Source organism: Erigeron canadensis, chromosome 2 (genome assembly GCF_010389155.1).
Source record: "Erigeron canadensis isolate Cc75 chromosome 2, C_canadensis_v1, whole genome shotgun sequence".
Taxonomy (NCBI): Eukaryota; Viridiplantae; Streptophyta; class Magnoliopsida; order Asterales; family Asteraceae; genus Erigeron; species Erigeron canadensis.
In genome coordinates, this window is record NC_057762.1 from 12,378,380 (window position 1) to 12,399,674 (window position 21,295).

Consider the following 21,295-nt stretch of genomic DNA (forward strand, 5'->3'; position numbering starts at 1 on the left):
GATGAACACAAACAACAACAAACACATTTGTCATAAATGGAAACCATTCTAGCTCCTCTGCCTCATTCTCTATCATCTTCTTCTTGTCTTTTCAAATCCAAACAAATCCCTAAATCAAACTCCCTCATCACTCACAAATCCCCCATTATTTCATGTAATCTCAAAAACCAACATTCTTCATCATCTTTTTCTAGTGGTTCTTCTAACTGGGTAACCCATGTTCAACATGGGTTAGCTGCATTAGCTATATCATTAGCAATCAACTTTACACCAATATTAGCGACAAGTGGTGCAGCATTTGCTTCAGAATTTGATGTACTAAATGATGGTCCTCCTAAAGATACTTATGTGGTGGATGATGCTGGTGTTCTTAGCAGAGTTACAAGAGCTGATTTGAAGAACTTGTTGTCTGATTTGGAGTACCGTAAGAAAATTCGCATCAATTTTGTTACTGTTCGCAAGCTCACGGTACTGTTTTGTTTCATCATAATTTGCCTTGCACATATTTTTAATCCATATAGAATGTTATATGTTTTCACAAATGTATCTTGCTTCGATTATTTTGTTTGATTTGTTGAGGCTGGAATCAGGATTGCAAGTAGCACAAACTTTCTAACACTATCCTTTTATCCGTGCAAAGTAACGTTAGCAACTAGATTGTATTATTAGCGGTTTTTAAGAATTTGTCGCTATTTTTAACGGTTTCCAAGAGTTTTAGCACTTTTGATAGATACCATTTCCCATTCGGTTCACAAATACGTCATTATAAGTTTCGTTGCTAGGAAAATCTTTCATAAGTGGTATCTCATATTTCTTTGACCCGGAGATCCAATAAATTACACAACTTATTTCAAAAAACTTCACACTACATGGATTGAGTGGATCTGGGCTACCCTTACCAGTGAAGGTGAACATAGAAGTTTTGTCATACAAGTTTTTCAATTAAACTAACTATAGATATAATCATCTAACTTTTTATTCCACCAAGCAATTGTTTTATTGTTAGTGTACAAGTTTGCGGGTGTTTGCAGGATCACTCTCTACATGACCTTTTATCTATTTAAATGTAATTAAGAACCGTCTTGTTTTACCCAAACAACTTTGTATGGCTTTTTGAATTATTTAGGCACTTATGAACTTTTAGCTTCTTTAGGCGAGTAAGGCGACAAGAAATTACCATCTAGAAACAAAAACGTTAAACTCAAGGAAGAATTTAACGTTGTTATGTCTGATCTGTGATATGGATCTGGAAGTTTATATTATTTAGTAATATAATATTAATTTTATTATTATTATGATTAGGAAAGTATTGTCTTTACTTAGATATCTTATGATATCTTTTATATTATTTAGTTACCTTGATCATCAAGCTATAGGATTAATATAAAAAGAATATTAGGGTTGTAATTCTAAAGTGTGGAATATTATTATCAGTTTATTGTTCTTGTCTAGTTAATTTATAGGAGTTTACTGGTTCTCGAATACCAGTCTATCCTTCATATTATTCTTATTATTTGATACAAGCCATTGGTTCGTATCAATCTGTGTGGTCGATTTAATCAATTGACCAGAACCGAATATTTCTTATTAGATTTATGAAAATGTTACATCATAAAAGGCTCTCATCCTGCTCCGTTAACTTACCCACTTATCCCTTTGAAAGCTACTTTGGGTGTGCCAACATCCAATACGGGGTGGGTTATAGTTCCATTCATAGTAATAGATAGTTCATTTGTAGTGTAAAAATATGGTGCAATGTCTTAGAAAGTTATTTAACTCACGAAGAAAGACAATACATTTGTAATTTTTCAGTAACTGATTGACTTCTTGGACTTTCATGCTCTATATTTGATGCAATTAAGCCATTAAGCATCATAACAAAGACTAATATTTAGTTATTTACAAACATTATGTTAATGTAAATTCTAATTAAATTTATTTGTGCCATTTCTTGCACGTATAAATGTGTAATGTTTCTATGCCTTTCAAATTTGGAAAGTAGTATGGTGAATTTGTAAGGTTAATGACTTAATGCATGAAAGAAAGATGCTATTAAGCTTTTATAATTTGACAGAGCAAAGCTGATGCCTTTGAATATGCTGACCAAGTTCTGGAGAGATGGTACCCAACACTTGAAGAGGGAAACAACAAAGGGATAGTGGTACTGGTGACAAGTCAAAAAGAAGGGGCAATTACAGGAGGCCCTGAATTCATTAAGGCAGTTGGTGATACGGTTCTTGATGCCACACTATCCCAAAACCTTCCCGGTATCTTTCTCTTCTCATTTTTTTTCCCTTTTCATAGCTGAAATATCACCCACTTATGCACAATATAGTTTTTCAGTATCCCAGAATGTGTGAACAATAGTGTGTGTTATGGTTTATTTATCCCTAATGGGTCAAATGAAGAAACAAGTTAGCTTAAAGTTTCCTAATAGGGCACTAGTTGAAACTTGAAAGTTACCTACAAGTTTATATTGGCTAGTTTTATTTCATAGAGTTCGATTATTATTCTAAGAGCATAGTTTTAGTAATCATATTTAAGTAGAAGAGATAAGAGATTGACAAAGAAATGTTTGCCACCCATTTCAAGCCATAGGAAAACAACTGATTTTTGATCAATTACTCAAACAGCTCCACCCACCCACTTTGCTACCGCTAAGCATCCGGTATGTTTAGACCATCTTTTGCATGCCAATGCTGAATAATTTATGAAAAGAGATACTTGACTAGTTGATCTAAATGATACTATTATAATGCTTAATGAAAATAATTCTTACCAACATTATCAGCTTTTGGCAAGTGGTCTTTGACCCAAATAGTACCTACTGAAACCTCTCCAGTCAAGTGACTATGACTTCATGATTTATCATTGACATAAGTACATGTCCATGTTTGTTTGATTCTGGTTATCTGTCTAAAGAAAAAGATCAAATTTTGGTCACAAACTAAGAATCGTGTATGAAAATTGAAGGAACCATGAGACGTGATGACTAAACAAATAAATTTTACATTGAAGTGACCAGATATTATTTGAGTCATGGTATAGGACCAAATCAATGAAATCTATATGCTATTCACCTTAATATTTTCATTAAGGATTAATGGATATTCAAGCCGTAGTGGTATATCAGTCATATTGCATATCAAGTTTCTAACTTATCAACAAAAGGGGGTGTAGTTTTTATAAGTGTTTACTAGACGGATGCCTGTGTGATGTGGCGACGACGGTGTGGTGATGGCGGCGACTTGTGCTGATGGTGACGGCAGCGAGTATTGTAGGTTATTGATGTGAAGGTTATTCATGTAAAAGGTGGTAATGTAGTTGTATAAATTAGTGAATAAAGGAGAGGGGCAATTTGGGTAGATCAATTGCTTTTTTGAGAAAATTAGATGGGGCATCTTCTTTTCATAATAGTATATAGAATAGAGATAGTGTATACACAAAGATATAGATATATGATTCAAAGCAGTATTTTGTATTTTCTTGAATCACTGTAGTCCTGTATGCTCATTAGCTTCTCAAATGGTGTCCGTAAAAATGTCCATGATGACATGGAGCTGTTACAATGGAACTCCAGATGCATTGTTTTGCTTAGTTCATGAAAGTCCATATAGAGGAACTTCATCCCCATGTACCAAAGAGAGAAAACTATGTAGGCTTCACCTTTATTTTGACTAATTGCTTAGTAAATTTAGTGATAAAAGGGTATACTTTATAGGATGTGTTGGTTTATAAAAAGCTGATGTGATATGACAGTGATATCGGATTGAAGAAGTCCCGTTACTTAAGGTCATTTTAGTCATATGGTTGTTATGATGTATTTGATGTTTAAGTTGTTTGTTTGTATCATTTATAGTCTTGGCAACGGATGAAAAGTACAACGAAGCGATATTCAGTAGTGCTAAACGGCTAGCGGCTGCAATTGATGGTCTTCCTGATCCGGGCGGTCCACAAGCTAAGGACAACAAAAGGGAGTCTAACTTCAAAACTAAGGAAGAGACCGCTGAGAAAAGAGATCAGTTTACCCTTGTGGTAGGAGGTTTGTTGGTTATCGCTTTTGTTGTTCCCATGGCACAATACTATGCCTATGTCTCCAGAAAATAGGTATTTATGTCTAGTTGTATAAAGCCCGTACCCATGGGATGATCACGAGTGATGTAATTAGCAAATTCATTCTTAAATGTGGATGCATTTCGTTTCGAGTGATATTCTGCATCTGTGCCTTTCGTGATGTAATTAATGGAGGCCCATATTAATGAACATAGTTTGGCTTTGTAAGTGCAGTTTCAGGATTAAATCTTGGTTTCAAACCAACAAATTGAGTGGGATATATATATATCTAGGTTAACAATGTAGTCCATGTCTGCTTAATGAACAAGGCCTCAGCCAGGTACTTTAGGCAACGCTCTAGCTTGGATTGATAGCTTTCTTCAGGCTAACTCGAGCTCAACTCAAAAAGAATTCGAAATGGCTTAAGATCAACTCGAGATGTTTAAATATTTGTTTAAGAGAAGTTATTCTGTAGCCTTTCAAGTCCACTTATGTAAGCCGTTCTCAAATACCCATATGTAGTTGTCCCCTAAAAGACAGTTGGTTGCTTGTAAGGCCCCAACTAGGCAACTACTGCTGCTGTTTTATAGATTGACTCTACATACTGTTAGCAATGATTTCTATGTATATAAGGAAATGAAACTAGGACAAAAAGAAAACATAGGGTATTAGGCCTAGCTTGTTTTGGAGCTCATTGGTCCATTTGGGTTCCGCTTATTTTCGGACTTCGACAAACCCATTTTTATTTTTACTTTTGCTTATAAGCTTATGTTGACATAATGTCATATAGTACACTCATAAGTTTGAAAAATAAGCCAGGTTTAACAAATATAATCCACACCCAAATAAGCCATTGCAAAATAAGCTAAGGGTTACCATTTAATCGTCAACAAACCATTAAGAAGTTTCTTCTGGGAACCCCAAGGCTTGACAAACAGAAACATACATTCAAACCTTATTGTTTAGGAGTTGAATGAAAATTTGATGTATACAGTACATGATGTATGCATACATACATACTGGATGATCTGGTACAAATTTGATACATATGTATGCATTGTATTTATGTCCGTTTGTACTCGTGTTTTAAATAATTTTGAAGTGATAGACAATATCTTATGTAGTGCATGGGCAGTGTTTAGTAGGAATCCAAATGAATTGAATAGACTGCTAAATTTAGACTTGTTAAAACTTAAGGTTCAAAAGAAATGGCATTTTGTCAGCAAATGGTGGATCTGAAAACTTTCCCGTAAGTATCTGTGAAGCAATGTGCTGATTTGCAGCCTCCGTGTAGTGTATTCCATCCCAATTCACATATTCAGTTGTATCATTGCATACGGTGGTTGTGATGGAGCTACCATTTATGGTTTTTGTTTGACCGCAAGGTACCTGACTGTTGTAATTTAGAGGTGGACCTCCGTAGCCGCAACAAGCCTGCGTTGGTTGTTCAAAACCTACAATTTCAAACATAACAACATAAGACTACATAAGATCACACTACAAGAAAAACTACATTTAGAAGACGGTTTAATTTTGTTTGTGACGATATTATGTAAATCTATCTCATTTTTAAATTAACTTGCAGTCTCAGTAATTACTCGTACATTGATAAATACATTGATACTCAATATATTGACATGTATGTTTTAGATATGTTTTATTGCTAATAGTATTGTTTATGGATGGAGACATGGAGTCATCGACGACAATGGGGAAAATAAATGATAATCATGCCTAGAAAATCTGAATCCTATCTCACATGTTTGTCCTTTTTGTTTTGGCATTTGCTCTGATCTCAACATCACATGTGACCTTCAAAATTTGTTTTCTTCTACCACCATAACGCTCCCATAGTCCCACATGATGGAAAACATACATAGGAACGACACCGATTGTTTTTACAGTTTTACCCAAACTATATCCGATACACATCTAATATACGAGTATCTGTTAATGGCATATAAAACATATATTTGCCACAAAATGACCATACATTTATACACGTTTATTGTCTCCAGGATTGTAATCACAACCAAAGTTTATGATTCAATGAAGAGGCAGAGCTAATAGGAAACTGTACAAAGAGTTTTTCCATCCATCCTTACTATAATCAGACAATCTATGTTATACTTGTATTTGTTAATGTGTAATAATTATCACTATTATCAAAGGAAGTCGTCTCCCTCTTGTACAATGTAAAAACCCTGAGTGCCTAGCCCGATATAGTCAATATCAAAGACTCGCACATGTATACGACCCTTTTTATTCATACCTTTCTATGCTTTAGGGGGGAGGGAGTGGTTGCGGGGAAGGTGAAGCGGGGCCGCGCGGTCACACCACCGCCGGCGGTTACCCGCAGGAGAGAGAGTGTTTTTTTCTGTGAAGAACCCCAATGGGGGAAGAGAGGAAAGAGAAAGAGGGAAGGAGAGAGGAGGGAGTTGATTGGAGGAGAAAGAAAGTGGGGGACCCAATTCTTTTTTATATATTTTTAGTTTTTATAGATTATGATATTATATAGTAAATGATGAAGTGGAGATGAGGGGAGATGGGGAAAGTGTTGCAAGTGATTTGAGAAAGATTGGGGAAGATTAGAGAAAATTGAGGTGTAGTTTTTATTGGCTAGTGTAACCTCAAACTATATGTATAAAGTATAATGTTTTAATTTAAAGCATAAACTGGCGATGTTTAGTCATAATGGTGGCGTGCATATCTTCACTTTTCCTTTTGCAGTTAGTTTTGAACTTTACGTCTTTTATTTAAAACACAAGTAATCTACATGAGATTATATTACTTCAAAGAAATGGGAGTTGAAGTACGACATAAGAGACACTAATTAGCACTATCCCTAAAGTATACTTATGTTTGTGTCACTCAAATCTACAATCCTACACCTCCAAAATACTCCGGTAGTTTTTCTATAAACAATTATCATGTCAAAAGTTACAAAATCTAGCTCTTGACATAATGAGAAACTGAATTCAAGAACAAGAAGCACTAACCGTATCTTGAGTAATTTGCAATGAGATTCGATTTTATCGTGAAGATGTCAACATGAGTCAGATTGGCATCTGAAAACTGAGCTTGCAATTTTGTGACAAGAGCATGTAGTTGTATATTGAAAATATTGGCCGCTTGGTTGTGGGCAGAAACACAACCTTGGGCATCCAGTTTCGAAGGATCTGTCCCAAACTTTGCGATGTTTTGGGCTAGGCATCCGACTGGCCCGGTGTTATGGATCCAAAAGTTTCGTCCTCCTTGATCGTATAGCTTCTGATAATGTTTTCAATAAGATTGTATATGTTATGAGCAAAATAGTGTTCTAACATACCTAAATTGATCAATTACAGTATATGGTTGGCGTGTTAAATCGAAAATCAGATGATAAATTTACTTTAAGTAACAACTTTTTGTCATAAACGACAGAATTCTATGTTTTACACCATTGTACGTACACTATATGCTAGTTACATTTTAATGTGTACATATCTCCTCCTATTGGATCTACCTTCATAAGCTATACTTGTATAAACGAAATGTAGAACATATAATTCATTGACTAAAATAATTATTTTAGCATATGAATTTTTTATATGATTATTATTGTTGCTGGACAAATCAACTAGGTTAGATCAGTGGTTGGGGCTCATGCCTCTAGAAACAGAGGTCATGGGTTCGATCCTCATGCCCAGCAAGGCTGGAGGTCCTTTTCTACCTATGGTAGAACCTGGAAGCAGCCTCTCTACCTTTGGTAGGGGTAAGGCTGTCTACATATCAACCTTCCTCATACACCATCAAAGACGGTATTAGGACCCAAAACCCGTGGAAGACGGCATTGGGAGTTACTTTACTTTAGTTTTTCTATTGTTGCTGGACGGTAAGAAAAATGGTATCTATATAGATGAACCACCCTTTCTGTTACCATTCTTTGGTAATGTTTGAACTAATATACTTAATCAGTTTCTACTAGTGTGGGGTTAGCCCACTTGATCGATACTCTTGTAATCCATGGATCAATCCATGGCACAAACAAATGGCAAAACAAACTGCAGAAGAAAGGAACAGATCTAACCTTGATACCAGTTTCAAATTCAGCTAAAACAGATGGAATCGAAGCCACAATTTGGTCGAAGGATTTTGAGTAAAATGCACCAGCAATATCGTTTTGGCCAATATCAAACATGTATAGCCCCTGGCTAAAGTAATCTTCATCTGGTAAGTACTTGTTGAACCTTCTTGCTGTTACAAACAAATCCAATCCTCAAATCAATAAAACTTCGGGCCAATGCACCATTCTTGGTTCACTGCCGCGGATTATGAAATCAAATGTTTTGTTTATAAAATGGATATTTTATAAACAACAGATGGTAGTGTATGAATGACATACACTTGGCTTGCAACTGCAGAACCCGAGATTTGAAGCGCAAAAACTGAGCCACTTGAATTCCAAATGAGAACGGGCTGACCGCATTTAGAGTTGGTGGTAATATAGTGGATCCAGCTGCAGCAAAATTGCATCCTTTGCGGAAATTTGGAACCCCAAGAGCCTCCAAGTATGCGTTTAAGAAAGGCAAGTCCATTGCATCCACTACAATAAATGACGTTTTCATATAACAAACACAAACACGAAGATATAGAAAAAGAAAGGAGAGAAAAATAACTTCTTTTTTTTTTTTTTAATGAAAGGTGAGAAAAAGAAAACTTACTTAGGAAGTCAACTATAAGGCGGCCATCACAAAACCTCCCAGAAGGTCCTTTGAAATAAGTCTGACCATTTGGGGGGTCTAGATGGTCACCAATACCGGCGACTAGATCGCCGGTATCAGAATTTGAGTCACCAAAGTTGAAAACTGCTGGGTAATTGAACTGGATACCATTAGTTGCATGTGGTATGCAACAAATTATGATAAATAGAAGAACATGGTGGTGGTTCATATCTGTGGTGGGGGTTGAGGGGATATCCTAACAGCAGAAACTAGGCATTGATATATTTATGTATGTATATGTTTATGTTTATTTGAAGGAGTGCTGGTACTATACGCTTTTGTCTGTAAATGAAGTTTGCTTTCACTTCACTACTAGCGCGAAATGACTATATAACCCTCAATTTTTGAAATGACGACCCTTATTAGTTAAGTAGTCACGGGTGGTTCTGTTATGTTGTCAACTAGTAACTAGTATATGGGACATTTTGGTAGGGGTTGTGTCTTCCATTCAAATCATCAGTCATGGTTGTTATATCATTCGTAGCCGTTTTATCTCTTTCGGTCTTTCACTTATTATTTTATCCTGATGAGCATCATCTTTTATTCTTTTTACCCTTTTCATTTTATATTTTACCCCTTAATCATTCATCTATCATTTTTTTCGGACCCCTTGCTAACTTTATATCATCACAAATAAAAACAGACAACTTGGTTGAAGTACCGAGTTGACTTACAAAACGTCCACACAAAATATGCGTAACCAGGTACCATGTGTCCACGCCCCAAAATTTTTGTAAAATAGACATAATTTAGTGTGTGTTTGTCGAAATAGTTTTTGGTAAAAATTTTTTAAGAAACTAGTAAATCCAGTAATTCGAAAAGTGGACTCATTTTAACACCCCAAAAATATAAAAGATAAATAAATTAATATTTTATATATTTTAGCCTTTAAAATAATTTCCTAGTATTTTATTTTGAGATTAGGGGTTAATTTAGTTGGAATTTTAGTGGCTAGCGGGTATAATACCCATTAAAAATTGAAAGAAAATGTGGCATCATGGAAAGGAGTCTAGCCGTATGTTGGTGATTCACACTAACACTAGTTCTTCCATCTCAAATCCTTTCTTCCACTAAATCTTCCACAATCTTCCAATCCACAAAAGTTGATATATGAAATTCATCCTTCTAATTTTATTAACTAATACAAATAATAAAGAAGCAAATTGGGGGCTTATAGTGGCTTGGTGGTGGTTGAATTTTACAAGAAGAAAGGAGAAAAATTGGAGATTTCATATTTGTTTTATTGTTCTTTGAGGTAAGAAATTCTCCCTAATTGTTGAAATGTAAATTAGGGTTTTTGATTATTGAAATTAGGGTTTTGACTAATGAATTTGGAACATTTGTAATTTGAGGATTCTTTTTAATGAACCCTAATGGAATTAAATGAGGGGAATTTGGGGTTAATGCAATGAGTTTTTATGATTATGAACCCATAATGATGAAACATATAATTTGGCTGTTTGGCTAGAATTGTGTTATTAAAATTATTATGAAATTTGTGTTGAATTCTTTTAAGTAGCCAAACACCATAATGATAGAGTTCATGGTGAATTCAATTAGATAATTGTGAAAGAGTTGAGTTCGTAGAACTCATAGATATATATTAAATAATGTGTAGGTGATGAAGATCATTTTGTTGAGCCTAATAGCCATATAGTGCCAAATAGCCAAGTTTAAGGTGAGTATATATGCATATGATCATGTTCTTTTTATTAGAGTTCATAGGTGGGTAAATTCCTATGACCCATATGTTTGTTGAATATGAAGATTAGTAGGTGGGTAAATTCCTATTCGTCAAATTGTTGATTTAACGAATAAAAGCTAGTATGTGGGTAAATTCCTACTAGCATAATTGATGTTTGATGATAAAAGCTAGTAGGTGGGTAAATTACTATTAACATAATTGATGTTTGATGATAAAAGCTAGTAGGTGGGTAAATTCCTACTAGCATAATTGATGTTTGATGATAAAAACTAGTAGGTGGGTAAATTCCTACTAGCATAATGCGAATTTGAATATGTGAGCTAGTAGGTGGGTAAATTCATACTAGTCAAAGTGAATGATAAAGACTAGTAGGTGGGTAAAATCCTATTAGCATAATCCATGGCTATGTTGAAAATGATTTGTGGTGATTTTTGTGTTTATGATTGATACGAATGAAATGGCTATCAAAAGATAGGCTATGAATGATGCTTTGATGCACTAATGTTTTGGTAACTTGATTATGATCATATGTGTATGCATTCACTAAGCAATTGCTTATGTTTTAGTTGTTTAACTTTTTATAGGAATTGGTAGTACTGTAGTAGCAAGGGAAATGATTTGATCAAGTGATAGATTTGAAGTGAAATTTGTTGTTGAAGGTATTTTGGTCATCTTCGGAGGTTGGCAACTTGGATAATGGCATAGACAATCCCTTGGTATATTATGGCTCTTGATACAAACTCTTTTTGGATAAACAAGTTTTGCTGTGTATAAAATCTTTGTTTTGGACAACTTTGTAGTCATTTGAGTCATAATTGGTTATGTAAACGTTTAGTAGGTCAAGTAAATGTTTAGTAGGTCATGGATTTGGATAAATGACCCGTTTGGTCATGCATTGATTCTTTTGGTTAAAAACTTGATTGTATGTAGCAAATGTTATGTCAAATGGATGCTTGAAATATGAAATGTTGTTTTGTTGATTGAGAATTTGAGTTGGTAAAGTTTTTAAGTTGGAGTCAAATGGGAAATTTGAGTTTAAATTCTGTCAGACCCAAATATGCGGCGCATTTCTGGAGGTCTGAAATTTGGGTGCATTCTGAGCAAAATATGCGGTGCATGTTTTTAAACATGCGGCGCATGTTTCATGTCTGAACAAAAATGCGGCGCATGTATAAAAACATGTGGCGCATCTAAAAATATATATATATATAATTAAAAAAAAATAAAAAAGTTGTCGTTTAATGAAAAATGAATTTGGTCGTTACAATTTTTAGTATCAGAGCAATGGTTCATGGGATTTAAGTGTTCGATCTTTGCAAGTAGGATGCCTAGACTTGAACCATAGGATTGACTTTGACCTTAGGATTTGGGTTGTTCATGTTTGAGAATTGAAGTAGTTAGTAAGGTCGATATAAAATGAAATAGTTCATGATCATAATAGAGTCGGCCTATTACCGGTCATAAGCTATTACGTTTTAAATTGAACTTACTAAATGCGGAAGTAATCAAATGTGGTCGTTTGTGGTGCTAAAGACTAGAATGTGTAACAACCCTACTTTTTAAAATATTATATACGTGCTAGTTAGGTTGTCTATGATCCCGCAAGTCATAATTATACTTAAAGCTAGTAGATAATGCCCCTAAATTAGCAATCTAAAGCTATTGTTAGTGTTAAGTTCAATTTAATAAAATACCATCGAATAAAAAAAATTAATCGATATTTAATCAAATCATAAATAATGATATAAGTCTCACAAGTTGAGGTAACAATAAAAAATCCTTATAAATGTCCAACAATTTGTACCATCAAGCCAACTAAATAATATTTAGTCATAAAAATGCCATGAACAAAATAAATATATTTATAACTCCTAAAGTATATAAAAGTGTTTAAATAATAATAAGTATATATGTGTATGCTCAAAATAAATACAAAAATGCAACTAATAAGCCATGTAACAAATTAAAAACGCCAAAATGTACATATATACATACAAACACACGGCCACCTATATATATATATAGATATGTATACTTATACTAGATTAAATAAATCACCTACACTACAAATCTATACAAATTAATATTCTTACAAATATATACATACACCTTATGCAAATATCCTTACAACTTTAAAAAAAAAAAGATAAAACCCCTTCATTTCCCTACTTTGGCCGTCCCCCTCTCACATCCTCACACACATCCATTTCAAATATTCCTTTTACACAAAATCTCTCTTGGAACTCTCATTTCTCACATACTCTTCACACACTAGTCTTTATCCTCTCAAGAAAAACTCTTTCTCCCTCCTTTCTTCTTGAATCCGGCCAGCCAAAAACAAAGGCAAATCAAAGGCAAAATTCATATAAACATATATTAATAATAAGGGTTTTAGCTAGATTAATAAAGGGTTGATTCAAGCATAGATTAAGGGTGGTATTAAGGTTAGAAAGAAGGTATTATAAGGGTTTGGAGGCCACGAATTTTCTGCCATATTTCATCAACAAAAACGTGTTCATCAAGGGTATAATCTTCATCCTCTTCACTAGATTAATCTTGTTCTTGTTGTATATTAAAAGGTTTTATCAAAAGATTATATTTTCTTTATGTTTTCTTTCAAATATACACTTGATGAGGGCAAAGTTGATAGGATCTATCTTTCCATGTTCATGCATGTTGAATCCATGCAGAATGATCCAAGGATTTAGCTAGTTTTAGACCCAAAAGTGTAGTTATAGATTATATAGCTTTTAAAGTAGTTTTTCCTTTGAAAGATGGTCATATTTTTATACATTTTGAAGTTCTGGAAATATTCTGGATTTTCTCATAAAAGGACGTTTTCATGTTGTTAAATGAAAGTATGATGAAGATTTTATTGTTTAAAAGTTGAGATAATGGCATGCTTGTAGATTTAAGAAGGTTGAATATTTTGTTTAATCATGAGATGAAGCTAGGCTTGTTGTTCTAAGTGAAAAATAGGTTAAAAGTTATGTTAATATTCTGAAAAAATTTGTAAAATGTCAAGGATATAAAGCTTGAATTAAAACTTGTTAAAATATGCTTGAAATGGTAAACCGGAAGCTTGCAAAAATGCATATTGAGCACACACATGCACCACAATCTTTTGAACATGAAAATATGATAAACCTACTGGAATTATAATGTATCCAAAGTATAAAACTCAAGTCACTTGATGCATGGCAAGAATAAGCTCAAAAATCACTATTTCGGGTCAATTTATCACTAACTGAAAGCACAAAATTGCACATATCACACTACCACCACTATCACGACTTGAATCACCAAAATATGATGGACTTACTGTAAATATTGAAATAAAGATGAAAAACCCATTTTGAAGTACTTAAATTGCTTGAGAAATGAGGCTTAACACGTGATTTTGGTAAACGATTTTTGGTCAAAAAGTCCTCAATTTGAGCTATACACGAGAGAAGTGAATTGTTATGAAATAACCTTGTTAAAATTTTCCTAGAAAGGCCTGGAAGTTTTGGACAAAAGCTTTTGTGGTGATTTCTAAGTATTTTTATGATTTAATGAACTAAAATGGTAACTAAAAAGACATAATTAAATTATAAATTTTACAAATCATAAACTTGATCAAATTTACATAACTAATGGTAAAAGTAACTAGAACCTACTGGAGAAAAATAATTATAAGTAAAGAAGCAAGTTTTATATGATTTAAAAGTAATTAATCAAGTAAAAATCACTAATTAATCACTATTATTAATTAAATAGAAATAATGCATAAATAAATGTATAAATCATAATGTTATAAGTCAAAAGCATAAAATTAATTAAATAATCCATGTATAATAATCCTGTAAGGATAATTTAAGAACTTAAAATTAATTATAAGGAATTATTTAATTAATAAATCAATAAAATAAATAATTAAATAATTAAATAATATTAAATTAAATAAACGAATAAAAATCAGAATTATATATTAACATTTATATTATAAGAACACAAATGTCAAATATTATTATTAAACAAAGTATACCATGGAAATTATATAAAACAAAGCCAAACTACCGAAATTTCAATAAACGGACAAAAACGTGTATTGAGAAATGACCTTCACCATCAAATATCTTCTAACCAAATGATGTAAGCACTATAATATACTTGAACTCCACAATCTAATAACAATGAAAGATGGGCAAGTTTACTAGCATACATCTCATGATCTAGCTTACTAGTTCATGCAACACACACTTACGTTGTGTATATTTAAATACCATGGTTTAGGCTTGCTTGAGGGGCGACACCACTAGGCGAAGTTCACGAATTTGATCAGCCCTCTTTAACTCTCGAAACAAGTGAGTCATAGCCCCCCTTTCAACTCTTTTATGTGTTTTACTTTCGGGGTGAAAAACATGATAAACAAAATTGTTTTCTTTAATGAAATGATACTTTGAAATGATGTCTATGATATGGAATTTATGTTGCATGTACAATTTGATATATGTTATATGATGAGCTTGAGTACTGTCAAAGTCTAGTCATTGAGGCCTATAGTTAGAGAGTTGCGCAACTAGGATTCGTCCCTTCACTCACAAAGATGGTGACAGGTTGATTGGCCGCCTCTGTGGCCGCCCTCAACGGCTGTCAACCTAGGGGTGCTCTAGTCTACTTTATATTTTAATGATCGTCTCCATGGCACGACCCAATTATGGCTAACACACATGATTGACAGCATGTGCGATTATATGAGGTTTTATGTTGGTTTGGACGTGAAAGGGTCTTAGTACTGGCTCAAGTTAAACTCATCGGAAGTGTTGAATATGGAAGTCTTAAATAAATGATTTGGGACATGTTATGGATTTTTATTATGGTTGTTGAACATACGGTTTGGGTGTACATATTATGATGGAAATACTTGGAAGCTTTTGATTAAACTCGTATATTAAAGTGGTTGTACGTATATGTAGTAGCATAAACCTATGAACTCACTCAACTCTCGTAGTTGACACTTTCTCTTCATGCTTTTCAGGTCTAGAGCAGTAAGTTAGCCTTATGGACCGCCTCATGGATTGTATTTGCTTGTTGCTTGAAGGACTTGTAATGCAAACAGATTAATCTTTTGATTTCGACTATGATTATGTAATGATATTTAAACGTCAACTTGAACTTATTATCTTTTGAATTTGAATGGCATTTGAAACTTTATGTTGATGTTTTATCTTTAAATCTTTTGTACCATGTCGTTCTGTGGCACTTCGTGTTTCCGCTTTAGTCGGGGTGTTATAGAAAAATGGTATCAAGAGCCAAGGTTATAGAGAATTTTTGCTATAACCTACGTATTTTCAAAATGAGTCAAGTATTTCTTAAACAATTGAGTCGATCATAAAGTATTCTTACTTCAATTATGCATAGCCTGATCAACTATGCCAAATTAAAAATTTAATATGGAATGATCGAAATGGTTGTCTAAGGAATATTCAAAATGAGTCTTTTGAAAATGAAACTTTAAAACGATTCTTGGTGCAAAAGATACATAACCAAATCCAATAATTGCATTACATATTAGAACCCTTAGTTAATACCCCCACTTGGCTAGTATTACCTTGTCCACTTAGATATGATACATGAGAGCCATGCACAAGTTAAGTTTTAGTCATTTTGTCGACTTTAAATGGTTACGTGAGTCATGGGTGTCGAGTTGGTCGTTGGTAGTCTTGTTAATTATTGTTGGACATGTCGATGGCGGAATGGGTATGTCATTGTCCGGTCGCCAAGCTTGTGAGTCGTTGGTTGTCGACGAGTGGTTAAGGTCGTCTCGTGGTCTGTCAAGTCGTCTTGCTGTCTGGAAAAGGTCAAGTCGGTCGTCAATGGTCGTCTAAGCATCAAGTGGAGTCATCATCTTATGCTTTATGAAAGTTGTGTAGGAAATACTATGTCGCAAAGGAGTGGAGCATCGAGATCCTCCGGTCGTGCAAGGGACATCTATAGATTTGCGGATATGGTCGAGGAAAGACAAGGAAGGCAAGAGGACGAGGAGACGGAGCCCACGATGGACTCCCAACAGCCCCCACAAAGGGAGGAAGAAGAGGAGTCCGAACCAACTATGAACCCAGCGGAAGATGAAGATGCTAGGAGCGTTGCCTCTAGCCAACCTATGCGTCGATCGCCCTCGCCCCCACCATCCCCACTAGCTCCTAGAGCTCCTCCATCGCCAAGACAAAACACGACTATGAATGTAAGTGACGGGCGTTTTCCAGCCCATGACCCATATGTCCCTCCGCGCCTTCCTCGTCATCATCCCTACTACCATCTTGGACGAGGACATCATGGAGAGGGCATGCACCGCCCCGTTTATGGAGTACCCCCTCTACCTCCCGTTGGTATGACTCGGGAGGAAAGGGAGCGGGTGTGGGACATAGCCAGTGGATTGAGGGATGCAAGAGTGGGGGTTAGGCATCAAGAACTCATGGTGGAGAGAGCAATGGGACTTATCGACCGATCGGTGGATCGCACGAGCACGGCTACAATGGATATTCGAAGGATTAATGAGTTGATCTTGATGATGGGATGTGTACTCCCAGCCATATGTGTTCTCTTGGTGGCTCTCATACTTAGGGCATGGACCTAGGAGTGTTCTTTTAATTATGGACCTATCGTAATGTATGAACTATTATGTCTTTTTTCCGTTTCTTGAACTTTTCTATTTGTATGTGACGTTAGTCACTATGTACTTGGCATGTAGCAATTTTGTGAAATTATCTTGAATGATATTAATGTAAGCTTGATGCCTTTCTATGATTATATGATGTGTTATCCTCCTTGTATTTTAGTTATGCCTATTACAAAGTTATAGTTACAACAGAAAATCAGTTCTGACCACTTTTGGTAGAACGGCCATCTCTTGAGTTCTACTTGGTCTTTTGACCTGATTCCAGTTGGAGGAGAAACCCAACTCACTGGGCTACATTTTATATTTTATGAGTTTTGCCCAAATCGTCCATCTTGAGCCACTTTTTCGTGCTCAAAGTTCATGTACAGATTCTGGAAACTTTCTGAACAACCTAAAAATATGGTTAATGTATTTTAAGTTCACCCCACCATTTGTTATATTCATAGTGATAAGTGGGTTATGATTAGAGAAAGGAATATGAATTGAGAAATATATGTATACATATGCATACAAATGAGGCCTTATTACACTAAGTAACTTAGATAAACACGTGTGAGATCAAAAGTCGTGAGTCGGGTATATGCCATATAATTCTATATACGAATGACTAAACTATGTTCTCCCTTGTAGAGACATGGCCCCACGAAGAGCCAGCGAAGGACAAGTACTGAGGCTAGGCGCCAGGAGGAAGAGGCCCGAAGGAGGACCGAGCTAGCCGACCTCATTTCTCAACAAATCAACTCCGTTATGCCAACCATTGCTACTCAAATTGCGGAGAGTGTGACCGCCACACTTAACACGGCCCGAAGGCAAGATGGAGGAGGTAATGCGAATGATAGAAATTCTTACAAGACTTTCACTTCGTGCAACCCCAAGGAATTCTATGGGACGGAAGGTCCTGTTGGTTTGCTCACATGGTTCCAAAGCATGGAGGCCGTCTTGAACATCATTGATTGTGCACCGGCCGACCGTGTCAAGTTTGCGGCTAGCAAACTCCAAGGAAGGGCACTCGCTTGGTGAAACCTCCAAGTCACTACGAGGGGTCAAGCCATGATGAATGCCTTGACTTGGGAGCAACTCAAGGAAGAAATGAAGCGAGAGTATTGTCCTAGGCCAGCCGTGCAAAAGTTGGAAGTCGAGTTTTGGAACCATGCCATGAAGGGAATGGAGCTGGAGGTATATTCAATTCGTTTTCATGAGTTGTGTGTGCTAGTGCCCGACATGGTGAACACGGAGGCAAAGAAGGTAGAGCGGTTTATCTATGGGTTAACACCGGAAGTAAGGTTGATGGTCGCAGCGGCGAACCCCGCCACACTTGAAGAAGCAATGAGTTTGTCAACAAAGTTAGTCAATGACTTGGTTAGGACTGGGAAGTACTCGCAAGGTGAATCAAGTTCAAAGCAAGGCGAAGGAAGTCGGTTTAGTGATCACAAGGGGAACGGGCCTGATAAGAGCAAAAGATGGTTAGGAATTATGGTGTTGTAGGTGAAAATCCCAACCCGAATCGTGGCTTAACTCCAAGGTGCAACCAATGTGGCTACAATGATTATGGCGAATGTAGGCATTGCACAACTTGCAACCGGATGGGACACCTCGCCGCTTATTGTCGAAATGGGCCTAGGGCTGGAGGTAATCAAGAGGGGTATCGTGAATGTGGAAGCCTAGATCACTGGAGGAGAGCTTGTCCTAGGTTGGGGAGAGCACAAGGAAACGTGGGAATGGAAATGGCAACCGTGGCAACTTTAGAAATGTTGGAAATCGTGGGAATCAAGCAAACCGGGGCAACAATGGGAATCAAGTGAACCGAGGAAATGGAGGGAATCAAGCAAACAATGGGAATCAAGGAAACAATACAAATCAGAACCGCGGGAATCAAGGAGGTCAAGCAAGAGGTATGCGATAGGAGTGAATGAGGCACATGATGACCATAATGTCATCGTAGGTACGTTTCCGTTAAATAATTTCTATGCATCCATGTTGTTTGAATCTGGAGCTGGGAAAAGTTTTATTTCTTTTGAATTTAAAGAATTAATTGATAAGAAACCTAGTGAGCTTGATGAAACTTACTATGTTAAATATGCTAATGGAAACGAGTATAAGACTAAGAAAATTATCTCTGATTGTAAGTTAACTTTAGATGAGAAAGATTATAGTATAGACTTGATTCCCATAGAAATAGGAAGCTTTGATGTGATAGTAGGAATGGATTGGTTGTCAAAAATGCGTGTTGAAATACTTTGCCATGAAAAGGTCATTAAGCTTCCCTTAGATAATGATGAAGTGCTTATAATACAAGTCTATAAGGCGGGAGTCCAACCCAAGATAGTGTCATCTATGAAGGTAAGGAAATATTTACGTAAAGAATATCACACATACTTGGCACAAGTGGTGGATAAGCAAGTAAAAAGTAAGGACCCTCACAAGGTGACGGTGGTTAGGGACTTTCTAGATGTGTTCCCTGATGAACTACCTGGACTTCCACCCACGAGGCAAGTGGAGTTTACGATCGATTTAGTTCCCGGGGAAGCCCCCGTAGCTAAAGCACCGTATAGGTTAGCGCCCTCCGAAATGCGAGAACTCTCTCAGCAATCGCAAGAATTGCTTGATAAAGGTTTAATCCAACCTAGTTCTTCGCCTTTGGGTGCTCCAATTCTCTTTATCAAGAAGAAGGATGGATCTTTGAGAATGTGCATAGATTATAGGGAGTTGAATAAATTGACGATCAAGAATAGATATTCGCTGCCACGAATAGATGATTTGTTTGATCAACTTCAAGGAGCGTCGCATTTCTCGAAAATCGATCTTAGATCGAGGGTACGAGAAGAAGATGTACCTAAAACGGCTTTTAGAACTCGCTATGGGCATTATGAGTTTCTAGTGATGCCATTTGGTCTCACAAATGCGCCTGCCGTTTTCATGGATTTAATTAATTGAATTTGTAGGCCCTACTTGGATAAATTCGTGATAGTATTCATCGATGACATTTTGATATACTCTAGAAGTAAGGATAAACATGAGAAACATCTGAGAATAATCTTGCAGTTACTTAGAGACGAGAAGCTATATGCTAAGTTTTCTAAGTGTGAATTTTGGTTCCGACAAGTCCAATTTCTTGGACACATTGTGAACGAAGAGGGAATCCATGTAGATCCAGCTAAGATAGAAGCGATCAAGAAATGGGAGGCGCCCAAAACACCTACGGAAGTGCGTAGCTTTCTAGGTTTAGCGGGCTATTATAGGAGGTTCATCCAAGGATTCTCTAAGATTACGGTACCTTTAACCCAATTGACCCAAAAGTCGAGAGAATTCAAATGGGGTGAAGAACAAGAGCAAGCATTTCAAACACTTAAGAACATGTTGTGTGAAGCGCCAATACTAGCACTTCCGGATGGAATGGAAGGATTTGTGGTGTATTGTGATGCGCCGAATAAAGGACTTGGATATGTGCTTATGCAAAGGGACAAGGTCATTGCTTATGCATCTAGGCAATTGAAGCCGCATGAGAAAAATTATTCGACCCATGATTTGGAGTTAGGAGCTGTGGTATTTGCCTCCAAGATATGGCAACATTATCTCTATGGCACTAAATGCACCATATTTACCAACCACAAGAGCTTGCAACACATCTTTGATTAAAAGATGTTAAACATGAGGCAAAGGAGATGGATGGAGCTACTCAATGACTATGAGTGTGAAATAAAGTATCATCCCGGGAAGGCGAATGTTGTTGCCGATGCACTCAGTAGGAAGGTGAATACTAAAGTGCCAAGGGCAAGAATTAGCCACTTACAAGTAAGAATGTCTCTAAGAGATCGTTTCTTAGAAGACCAAGCAAAGGCCTTTAAAGGAAGGAATATCGAGAATGAAGCGTTAAGTGGTATGGAAATGAGGTTTGATAAGGATGATGAAGGTATTTTATACTTCAAGGGGAGAGCTTGGGTACCGAAGGTGAATGGTTTAAGAGATGTACTTATGAATGAGGCTCATAATACGAAGTATTCAATTCATCCGGGCGCGAATAAGATGTATCAAGGCCTAAAAAGGGATTTTTGGTGGCCTGGAATGAAAGGCGATGTAGCTCGATATGTGAGCTGACGCATGACTTGTGCGATG

The 21,295-nt window shown here is 36.0% G+C and overlaps 2 protein-coding genes across 2 annotated transcripts; one reads left to right on the forward strand and one right to left on the reverse strand.

Annotated features, from left to right (window-relative positions):
• Positions 1 to 4,281, forward strand: LOC122586776 (UPF0603 protein At1g54780, chloroplastic). The gene is made up of 3 exons (XM_043758763.1): positions 1 to 468; positions 2,075 to 2,267; positions 3,860 to 4,281. Exons 1-3 carry the CDS (start codon positions 37 to 39, stop codon positions 4,105 to 4,107), a joined length of 873 nt encoding a protein of 290 aa, XP_043614698.1. The 5' UTR covers positions 1 to 36; the 3' UTR covers positions 4,108 to 4,281.
• Positions 4,282 to 5,137: 856 nt separating this feature from the next.
• On the reverse strand, positions 5,138 to 9,087 carry LOC122588515 (GDSL esterase/lipase At1g54790). The gene is made up of 5 exons (XM_043760648.1): positions 8,757 to 9,087; positions 8,438 to 8,638; positions 8,123 to 8,289; positions 7,053 to 7,323; positions 5,138 to 5,507 (listed from the first exon to the last, which is right to left on the reverse strand). Exons 1-5 carry the CDS (start codon positions 8,983 to 8,985, stop codon positions 5,239 to 5,241), a joined length of 1,137 nt encoding a protein of 378 aa, XP_043616583.1. The 5' UTR covers positions 8,986 to 9,087; the 3' UTR covers positions 5,138 to 5,238.
• Positions 9,088 to 21,295: the final 12,208 nt, after the last annotated feature.

What these genes read in the sequence shown, in the direction of transcription:
- LOC122586776 (XM_043758763.1), top strand. Translation starts at nt 37, where the DNA reads ATGGAAACCATTCTAGCTCCTCTGCCTCATTCTCTATCATCTTCTTCT. An exon ending in TTACTGTTCGCAAGCTCACG is followed by an intron (nt 469 to 2,074) that starts GTACTGTTTTGT and finishes ATAATTTGACAG; the next exon opens with AGCAAAGCTGATGCCTTTGA. An exon ending in ACTATCCCAAAACCTTCCCG is followed by an intron (nt 2,268 to 3,859) that starts GTATCTTTCTCT and finishes TATCATTTATAG; the next exon opens with TCTTGGCAACGGATGAAAAG.
- LOC122588515 (XM_043760648.1), bottom strand. Translation starts at nt 8,985, where the DNA reads ATGAACCACCACCATGTTCTTCTATTTATCATAATTTGTTGCATACCA. An exon ending in AATTTGAAACTGGTATCAAG is followed by an intron (nt 7,324 to 8,122) that starts GTTAGATCTGTT and finishes AAACATTATCAG; the next exon opens with AAGCTATACGATCAAGGAGG. An exon ending in TGCAAATTACTCAAGATACG is followed by an intron (nt 5,508 to 7,052) that starts GTTAGTGCTTCT and finishes TTGAAATTGTAG; the next exon opens with GTTTTGAACAACCAACGCAG.